Here is a 9,840-nt window from a genome sequence, read left to right as displayed (position 1 = left end):
CTAGAGGGTTACCCGCACAAGGTCATAAGGGCGTTGGTGGATATATTTTACTTTGTAAGTTTTTTGAGAAAAACCTTGAGTGAAATGTAAAGAGAGAAAGGGGTCTCATTTTAAGCACCCATGCAAGCCTGCTTTGAGAGCCCCTCCCTTTCTCCACTCTCTTCTCCGATCATCCAAGGAAGAGTGTCTTCATGGTGAGGAGATCTTCAAGATTCTCAAGAAGAGTTGAAGAAGAAGACGCGGAGATCGAAGCGCCGAGTGATCGGGTGGATACTTCTAGAGGCGGACGCATTAACGACTTCAGAACGATCTCGGAGCGGCAAAGTCAAGGGTGGAATGAGTTTTCCGAAAGGTACTTTAAAGTTTTCATTTTAAAGATCGATTGTGAATCGGGCGACACACTTCCACATCCATGGAATGTGTTTTCCATGGCTGGACCAAGGCACCGAACCCAATAACTACTTGGTAAGAAATATATTCCTTTTTAAAATTAACCCACAGTGGGAAAAGTATAACATATCAATTGTGTTAAATTGATCATTAATTAAATAAATCTATATGTAGATAAGTGACCAATAAATATTATTGTGGCATTTAATATATTAACTAGTATGATAGATGGGTATAGAGGATTACACATAGAAGATCTATATACATTCTTGGATATACTTAAAGTTTTTATTTATGTACATTATTGGATATAGTTAAAGTTATAAGAACATTTTTGATTTTTTTTCAAATAAAGAGTACATAGAATTGGGGCACCCATTTCAGGTGCCCATGCCAACCAGACCTGCCCTCGCTTTCTTCAATTATTCCTATTCCAAGCTCTCCAGCATGGGACTTCATGGTACGGAGATCTACTTGATGTGCAAGAAGAGAGAACATCGCCGCATCGATCATGTTGATATGTCTAGAGGTCAGAGCTATGAACACCTTGAAGAAACTCTTTCAACGAGTTACACAAAAGGAGATAAAATCACAAGTGAGGTTTTGAGTTCAACCATTGTTTATTTATTTTGATTCTACTGTTTTTCAACTTTGAATGATCAATCACGCGCTAGGAAACCCAACATTTTTTGCTCAATTATCAATTGTTGGGTTTTCTTAGTGCTTCATTTATCAAGTGCATGTGCATCACTTATGGTCATTTTTCAATTTAGAATGAAGGGAAACAGATAGGCCAAAGCATAATGGGCAAAGAATCTTAGCCAAAGCCAAACGATCTTTTCCCTTGAAAATAAATTCCCCAGTTTGCCTCATGAATAAGTGGCAATAATATATCATTGACAAATAGTAGTCAAAATAATACAAAAAAAATTATATTTAATCACTTTTGTATATCATCCTTAGTGAGATGTTGAATGCCACAAAAGGGTAACTTTGGTACCAATCAAAATGGAAATCTCAAATAAAACTCTTTTCTCAAAGTACATTAACAATATCCACTCTCGAATATCGACATCCGATATAGTCGGCACCTTATATCAGAACCAATACCCGTTATGGTGACAATATCTGGATCGATACGTGGCATCTAGATCCATCCTTATTTTTCGGATATCAGACATCGGTACGAATACCGAGGTGAACCCTAGTCCCTGCCCAGATGTGTAACACAAGCCAAGATCCTACAGAACCCTAAATTCTCCTGTTAACATGTCTGGTCCCCAAGAGATATATACCAAGTTAATTTGAACCTTCAAGTATAGTGCCGGGACAAAATTCGGGATGAAAATTCATCCTGGGGACCACCGGACGGGACGGTTTTCGTCCCATGGGATGAAAAAACCATCCGTCCAGAGGTCTCGGACGATGGACAAACAAATCTGGATGAAGAACCGCCAGATTCACATCCGTCGGTTGAGATGTAACCACGTGGCCTCACTATGATAATTTGCATCAAAGTCCCTGTATTTTTACGCGCGTGTAAATTGACGCCGCTCAGAAATAATTGTACATATGTCCCTTCGCATTCTCTCTCCTCAGTATTTCCCTAAAAACTTAGAAAAATCTATATTAATATATAGATTAATATATATCAATATATATTGATATATATTGAGGGACGGGACGGTTTTCTTCCTAGACGGGACGAAAATTCGTTCCGGGAGGACTGGACGGGACGGTTTTAGTACTGTCAGACGAAAACTCGTCCCGTCCTTTGTCCTTGAACTGAAGATGCGTCCCGTCCCGTCCATAGTCCACGTCCGGGACGATCCGGAACTATACTGCTTCAAGGCCCAAAAAGCCCACTTTGATCTTCCTATAAATACTGCTCCCAAGTTGTAGAGAAGGAGAGCTCCATCTGCCATGGCTGTCGCGGTCAGACAGTTCAATTGCTCAATCTCCCGCCGAAGCTTGATCTTCATTCTCTCCAAACCCTTCTCAGCATCGCCTCGATTACACCGAAGAATCCCTCAAACAGGTACGAACTCCAATTTCCCTCTCAACATCTCAATCAAGATCAAATTTTCGATTCCCGTTGCTTTCGCAATCTGATTTTTTTTCGCGGTTTTTGGGGTTGCAGAGAACGAAATCGTGAAGATGTTCAAGCTTCCCAGGGTTTCCTCCAATGGCGACGGCAGATCGGCGATCCGACTCAACGTTCCTGCAAGAGCGCTCGACGAGCGGTTCCTGAGGATTCTGAAGATCTTCCGATGGGGTCCTGACGCCGAGAAAGCGCTCGAAGTGATGATGTTGAGAGTGGATCGTCGCCTCGTTCTTGAAATCCTCGCCGCCGATGTTGATATTTCCACGAAGCTTCAGTTCTTCCGTTGGGTTGGAAAACGGAAGCAGTTCCAGCACGACGCGAGCACGTACATGGCTTTAATCCGCTGCCTGGAAGAGGCCAGATCAGTCGGAGAGCTCTGGAACGTTGTTCAAGCCATGGTTAGAAGCCCTTGCTCGATCAGTTCATCTGAATTATCAGAAATTGTCAAGATCCTCGGCGGAGCGAAGATGGTGGATAAAGCCTGCTCGATTTTCTACCAGATCAAAGCCCGGAAATGCCAACCCAGTACCAAAGCCTACAACGCCATGATTTCCGTCTTGATTCAAGAAGGCCATCTCGAGAAAGTTCATGAGATTTACAGTGAAATGCTCGGCGAAGGAGATGATTGCCTCCCTGACACGGTAACTTATGAAACCCTAATCGCTGCGTTCTTCAAGCTTGGCCGCCGGGATGCCGCACTGAGATTGTTTGAAGAGATGAAGGAGAATCAACTGCAGGCTACTCCGAAGATCTACAATACTTTGATCAACTTGTTCTTCAAATCTGGGGAAGTTGGCAGAGCTTTGGAACTATTCTACGAGATGAGAGATTTGGGGTGTTCTCCGAATGTTTTCACCTACACGGAGCTGATCAAAGGACTCGGCAAAGAAGGAAGAACAGAGGATGCCTACAAGCTGTTTGAAGAAATGCGCAAGAGCGGGTGCAATCCGGATATTGTCCTCTTCAATAATTTGATCAATATCTTGTGCAAAGGAAACAAGCTGGAAGAAGCCCTCGCGCTCTTCGACAAGATGGAAGCTCTTCGATGCCCCCCGAACGTCGTCACCTACAACACCATCATCAAAGCTTTGTTCGACTCGCCGCCGGAGGCGGCGGCGAGAGCTTCGCAGTGGCTGGAGAAGATGAAGGAGAAGGAAATCCTCCCCAGTGCTTACACCTACTCCATCCTCATCAACGGCTTTTGCAAGACGAACCGCGTCGAGGCTGCACTGCAACTGCTCGAGGAAATGGAGGAGCAGGGATTCCCGCCTTGCCCGGCCGCCTACTGCAGCCTGATCAACGCGCTTGGCAAGGCCAAGCGCTACGAGGCCGCATCGGAGCTCTTCCAAGAATTGAGAGAAAACTACGGCCTCTCGAGCTCTAGAGTGTACGCCGTGATGATCAAGCATCTGGGCAAGTGTGGCAGACTAGACCATGCCATGGATCTCTTCTCAGAAATGAAAAAGCTGGGCTGCGCCCCCGACGTGTTCGCCTACAACGCGATGATGGCCGGCATGGTGAGGGCAGGTCAGATCGACGAAGCGTACTCAATTCTAAGATCAATGCAGGAGAATGGCTGCGCCCCGGACCTCAATTCCCACAACATAATTCTCAATGGGCTGGGCAAGGTGGGGGGCCCGAAGCCGGCCATGGAGATGCTCATGAGGATGAAGAGCTCTGCGGTCAAGCCCGACGCCATCTCCTACAACACTGTCCTTGGTAGTCTCAGCCGGGCCGGCATGTTTGAGGAGGCAGCCAGGCTGATGAAGGAGATGAAGTCCCAGGGCTTCGAATACGACCTCATCACTTATTCCTCCATTCTGGAGGCTGTGGGGAAGATCGACGACGGGCCCCCGCTATAAGTGTCTGTTACGAACCTAGTTGGTTCGTATCGGGAGAAGACGAGAAGGGAGAGAGAGGGCGCCGGGATGGACTATGGCAGGTGGGGTCCGGCGGAATGGACGTCGGCACATTCTTGATGGTACTTCTTGGCTGGCTGCCCTCCTCAAGCGAGGGCTGCTCTATTTAAAGGAATTACAAAGAGGTCCAAATGACCTAAATGCCCCTATTGAGCATAGTGCTGGGAGTGAACCTTGCTGCTGACACTGAATTTTTTTTTTTTTTTTACAGAGTTCAAATTTTGTTTCCGAACAATCGATTTTCAAACTTACAGAAGGCAAGCAGGGATCAAGCTTATTGGCGGGAGATGAGGCGGAGGCCGGCGCGCAGGTCTTCCATGGTGATGGTGAGCAGTTCGTCTGGGTCAACGCAGTCGAAGCCGAGGCGCTGATCTAGACATTCCCGGGCGTTGACGAGCATGGGCTCCACCAGCCCGCCATTCATCTCCTTCCTCTGCGCCTCCGTGGTCTCCGATTTGATCAGCGCCGCCACGGCCTCCATTGTACAGGCCGGGTGGAGCTTGAAGCCGCAGAGAGCGCCACTGCCCTCGGCTACCTTCAGCCTTAGGATCTGGGCCAGCTCGTCAGTGCTGAAATCCTTGAAGTGGAAGAACTTGGTCACTCGCCGGCAGAACCCCTCGTTGGAGGCGATCACCCGCTTCATCGGCTCCTCGTAACCAGCAAAGATCACCACGATCTTCCCGGCATCCATCACCGCCATGATCTCCTCCAGCGCCTCCAACCCGTAATCCTTGTCATCTGACTTCTGGTTTGGCACCAGCCTGTACGCCTCATCCACAAACAGCACGCCACCGGCCGCATCCTCCAACTGCATCAATCATCATGAAGGTCAGGATCCTTGATTGCGATATCACGGATGACGAGTATTGCTTATGCTAAGTTTTTCCTAAATGCAACTCATAACTCTCACTATCTATCTATTATCTACAATCATCATCTTTGTCTACCATGACTACTATGACAGGCGGCTGTTTTCTTTCTCACCTTTCGTCGGGTTTTGGGTCCAGTATGGCCCACAAACTCTCCAACAAGATCCGTTCTTTGCACTTCGGTCACCTTGTCTGTTGGCAGGAAACCCACCATGTGCAGAAGCTTCCCCAGCAGCCGTGCAACCATCGTTTTCCCTGCGAAGCAAAACAATGATCAGAGAAAGAATCAGCGGGTGTGTCTGAGTTCTTCTTCGTCGGGTTTTTCGTACCGGTTCCGGGGCTGCCAAGGAAGGCCATGTGAGGGGCGCGGCGGGGGGCGATGGTGAGACCGAGGGCGCGCCGGCGCTCATCCATGAACATGCCCTTGGCCCAGCGGCGGAGCTGGCCCTTGATCTCGTCCATGCCGATGATGCTGGCCATGGCGAGCTCGAACTCCGCCATCTTGCCCGCCGTCTCTTGGCATGCCGCAAGAGCTTTCTGCCTCCGCTGCTCGTCCACATGCCATCGGAGAACCTTCTCAAGCTTCTCCACCTTGGCCCCCTTGGGTCCCTTGGCCACCAACTGCAGTGGCGTCAACCCGTCCTGCAAAACAAAGCTCATAGCTCAGCCAATTGCGGCGCCAGACTCTCCAGAGCAGAGACGAGAGACGGCGGCTCGACGACGTACCTCGTCGATGGCGGCGCAGTCAGCGTTGTGGTTCAGCAAGGCAATGACAGTGCTTGGATTGTCATCCTGGAGCGCGTGCCACACCGCAAGGTGAAGCGGCGTCATTCCATTCTGCAAGCCCGAGGATTGATCATGATGTGAATTTTGTTTTTTTTTGGTTGTGTTCTAAGTGCAGGATTAGTGAGGGGAAGGATTTTTACGTTGGCCCGGGCCTCGATCATGGCGCCATGCTGGATCAGGAGCTCCGCCACTTGGGTGCTCCCGTTCTTCGCTGCCATGTGGAGTGGAGTTTCCCCATACTGCGTGCACAATTGCAACGTTAGATCTAGTCTTAGAAGTAGATTTGGAGACAGGCTCCAGACTTTGAAGTTGGTGGTGGTAATTACCATGTTCTTGGCTTCCATCTCCACTTTCTCCGATCCGTTCCAGGAGAGGAGCAGCATGGCGATGGCGGTGTTGTTGTGGCCAGCCGCCAGGTGAAGAGGCGTCTGCACCATCTGTAATAAAAAAATAACGTTCGCCAGGATTGATCAGTAAAAAGAATTGTGGTGATTGCTTCTTCCATCAGATTTGAGCAGCAAAAGGAAGAAATTGGAGAGATTTTTGAAGTTTCAGGAATGTTTGTAATTCTATTCCTGTTTTTCAACGATCAGTGAAAATTTTCGTTTTGATTATTTTCCCAACAGATTTGAGCAGCGGAGGGATGAAATTCAAGATAATTTAAATATCCAGACAGTGAATTTGAAACTTTAGCCCTATCTCCGTTGATCAGTAGAAAAAGTCGCGATGATTATTTCTTTGCCGTCAGACTGGAGCGCCGGAAGGAAGAAATTCGAGAGGATTTGAGTTTCAGGAGTGCAAAAATCGGTGATTAATTTTTCTGAGAGATTAAACTCGAGATAATTTTTTTGCAGCGGAGCGATGAAATTCGAGATAAGTTAAATTTCCGGAGGGGTATATTTGTAGCGATAGCCTTATTTTCCATAAATCAGAGAAAAAGATCGGGTAGTTTATTGTTTCTTACTGGCTTGAGCAGCGGAGCGATAAAATACGAGGTAATTAATTTTCCGGACAGTATATTTGTAACTATAACCTTATTTTCCGTAATTCAAAAAAAAATCGCCTAGATTACTCTTTCCGACGGATTTGACCAGCAGAGGAGACGAAATTCTTAAGTATTCAAGTTTCCGTACCGTACGTTCCTAGAAAAATTGCAACGATCAAGTGGATTCCTAGCAAAATATCGGACGAAAACAGAAAAACATTTTTCTATCAGCATTTCAGTTTTCCAACAGCTCGCTCGACAAATCAAAATCACGCGCGGAAAAAGCTCAAAAAACAGAGGATTCTAGAAGAAAAAAACCACCAAAACGAAAGCAAATAGAAGCCGAAACTCACGATTTCATTCTTCAAATTCAGAAGTGAAGGATTCTCGACGAGCTTCTTCTGAAGACCAGCGAGATCTCCCTGCTGAACGTAGCCATGGACTGTCATCGGCCTGGCAGCTCCAGCGCGGTGATCCAAACCCGGCGGCATGTCTTCTCCTACCAGCAAAGCTAGATCTGAGGCCGATCGCCTTCTCTTCACTATTTATAGTCGATTAGTAACAACCCGATCCGACGGCTCCTATCCTCCTCTTCCTTCGATCGACGGCTGCGATGAAGTCTTAGATCTCCAACGGTGTGCTCTTTCTCCCTCTTCCCGCTGCCTTTTAAAGGCGCGCGAAGAAGGTGGGCCCACCCGCCTTCCCGTGAACCTTCGCCAGTGTGTTGTGCTGTCCACGTCACCACATCACCACGTGGCATATTTTCCACTCGCCACGTGGATTGCCCTAGATATTATATCCGAAATGGACTTGGACGGATGACGGAAATGACAGCAGTCAGCTGTCCCGGTTGTTACCTGAACCGGACTGATGACGGAGTGGTGACGATGACGAAATGAGGACGGATGAATGGATGACTAAATGATTTCACCGTCACTCGTCATCTGTCCCGTCTTCGCCACGTGGCTTTGTCATACCACTGCTTTTAGCTGACGGGTTTCGCAGACAGGAGCTGAGCCTGCCCCACTTGGTTTGAATGTGACGAATGACTGAATGGGACTGATGGCAAATGGGGACGGATGAATGGATGATAGGGGAACCGTCATTCGTCATCGGTCATCCGCCCCACTTGACGGGCCACGTGGCCTTGTCTAACCAACACGTTTAGCCGACGGGTTTGGAGGACAGGAACGAAGCCCGGCTCGCGTATTCTGACCGTTAAGTCTTTCCCTAGGTTGGGTGCGATGTCCACCTCAGCCCTATGAGCTGGCCCGTGGGTCCAATTGACACGTGGCATTTTCTCATTCGACAGGGGCTCAATTCGGCCCACGAATTCTGACCGTTGAGGCTCTTATCGGGTGGGCCCAACGATGGTGAAGTTCTACCGAGCTCGGGCCCACCAAGATTCGCGTTGACTTTGGTCTGCGTTGACACGTGTTTGACTCGGTTTCTCAAGAGAAGCGTCGGGGGAAAGTTCATTGGGCCCATTTTGTAATATTTTATTGTTTATGACGTCAGCCCACGCTAATTTCAAACGCGTTATCGTTGACCGGAGGTTATGCCACGTGTAAGCTTCTCATTGGTGAATCTGACGTGTGAGGTCCACTGTCGGCTTTGACCAGATTCTACCTCTCACGACAAGAAACTGTGGTGAAAATTGAATATTTTTATTTTCTTGAGAAAAAGAGAATCTCTGGACGCTACTATCTATTTCCGCGGAAAAATAGAATCTTTAAATGACAGGAAACTACGGTAAAAAAATGAATATTCTTTTGCCTTGAGAAAAACGAATCATTGAGTATTTTAAGGAACCTCGTTCCTTTCCTATAATATCTCTCTTTTTTTTCATTCTAGTGTATTTTTCTTTCTGTTTTAATGATAGCCTGATGTTTGTAATAATTATACTTTTTTTATAAGTTGTTTTAAGTCATTCCCTCTTTCCTTCTTCCCGATAGAAACATAACTGCTAGTGTTTTGGTCTTTTCTTAATTGATCTCAGTGTTAAAAAATGCATGTTTTAAATGTATGTTTGACATGAGCTTGTTCTTGCGTTCATTCATCGACCGGCCTTCTTTCAAATCTTGTACCTAACAGCTTTTGTCATCTTCCTCATAAAACAGTAGTTTTCTAATCCAGAAATAAATTGCATTGAAAGATAAGGTTGAAAGGTTGTTCCATTCCTACACTTAAACAGTAACCATGTTCTTATGTTCATCCATGACAACTTACATTAAGATTAACTTTCTGCTTCAAATCCATTGTATTTTAAAGTCTAATTTCTAGCAGGGAAGTAATGTAAGGTTACAGGATGGTGAGCTAGTATGTCATTATTTTTTCCTCAATTTTTTTCTGACACTCTTAGACATCAATTTAAATTACAATGTCTTCATATGTTTCCTGTCTACATCTCATCACTTTTTTGTTTATTTGTTCTTGTTGGCATCATGTTTCAAAACTTCTCACCGTTATTTCAATTTTCAAGTTTTTCAATGTTCTTTTCCCTTGTGAAGTCTATTCACAAGATTCTGAAACATGGACTATTCATGTCCATGCATGGTCTGTAAGCTCACTCAACTTTCTCATGAGAATGAACCATCAAAAACTTTTAAGATGTTTATATGCTACCAAGTAAATGTAGATATTCTATGATGAACATCTTGTTAAATTTTTATGATATTCCCCATTTATTTATGATTTCATTATCTGATGTCTTTAAAATTGCAGAACTAAATTTGCTTATGAATAATAGATGCATGTTACTGGGTGCTGATTCAGACCTCTAAGAAT

General features: G+C 46.0%; 2 protein-coding genes across 3 annotated transcripts; one reads left to right on the top strand and one right to left on the bottom strand.

Moving 5' to 3' along the window:
- The first annotated feature begins 1,698 nt into the window (after window positions 1-1,698).
- Window positions 1,699-6,691, top strand: LOC144700631 (Pentatricopeptide repeat (PPR-like) superfamily protein). 2 transcript variants are annotated; one of them, XR_013580807.1, is made up of 3 exons: window positions 1,699-2,428; window positions 2,531-5,241; window positions 5,378-6,691. XR_013580807.1 is itself a non-coding variant. In XM_078572076.1 (2 exons), exons 1-2 carry the CDS (start codon window positions 2,314-2,316, stop codon window positions 4,354-4,356), a joined length of 1,941 nt encoding a protein of 646 aa, XP_078428202.1. In that variant the 5' UTR covers window positions 1,699-2,313; the 3' UTR covers window positions 4,357-6,691. The 2 variants fall into 2 exon arrangements, 1 of the variants encoding a protein (XP_078428202.1); XM_078572076.1 differs by having other exon boundaries at window positions 2,531-6,691.
- LOC144700632 (AAA-type ATPase family protein / ankyrin repeat family protein) lies at window positions 4,467-7,690 on the bottom strand. The gene is made up of 7 exons (XM_078572077.1): window positions 7,407-7,690; window positions 6,395-6,505; window positions 6,209-6,307; window positions 6,009-6,119; window positions 5,612-5,924; window positions 5,398-5,537; window positions 4,467-5,221 (listed from the first exon to the last, which is right to left on the bottom strand). The coding sequence occupies exons 1-7, from the start codon at window positions 7,542-7,544 to the stop codon at window positions 4,688-4,690; spliced, it is 1,446 nt and encodes a 481-aa protein (XP_078428203.1). The 5' UTR covers window positions 7,545-7,690; the 3' UTR covers window positions 4,467-4,687.
- Window positions 7,691-9,840: the final 2,150 nt, after the last annotated feature.

Source organism: Wolffia australiana, chromosome 3 (genome assembly GCF_029677425.1).
Source record: "Wolffia australiana isolate 7733 chromosome 3, ASM2967742v1".
Taxonomy (NCBI): Eukaryota; Viridiplantae; Streptophyta; class Magnoliopsida; order Alismatales; family Araceae; genus Wolffia; species Wolffia australiana.
The sequence above is the reverse complement of the archived record's forward strand: the minus strand, read 5'-3'. Positions and strand labels throughout refer to the sequence as shown.

Excerpts from the sequence above, each read along its gene's own strand:
- LOC144700631 (XM_078572076.1), top strand. The coding sequence starts at position 2,314 with ATGGCTGTCGCGGTCAGACAGTTCAATTGCTCAATCTCCCGCCGAAGC. Across the intron at positions 2,429-2,530 it reads CCGAAGAATCCCTCAAACAG|AGAACGAAATCGTGAAGATG; the intron begins GTACGAACTCCA and ends TTGGGGTTGCAG.
- LOC144700632 (XM_078572077.1), bottom strand. The coding sequence starts at position 7,544 with ATGCCGCCGGGTTTGGATCACCGCGCTGGAGCTGCCAGGCCGATGACA. Across the intron at positions 6,308-6,394 it reads AGATGGAAGCCAAGAACATG|TATGGGGAAACTCCACTCCA; the intron begins GTAATTACCACC and ends TTGTGCACGCAG. Across the intron at positions 5,925-6,008 it reads ACTGCGCCGCCATCGACGAG|GACGGGTTGACGCCACTGCA; the intron begins GTACGTCGTCGA and ends TTTGTTTTGCAG.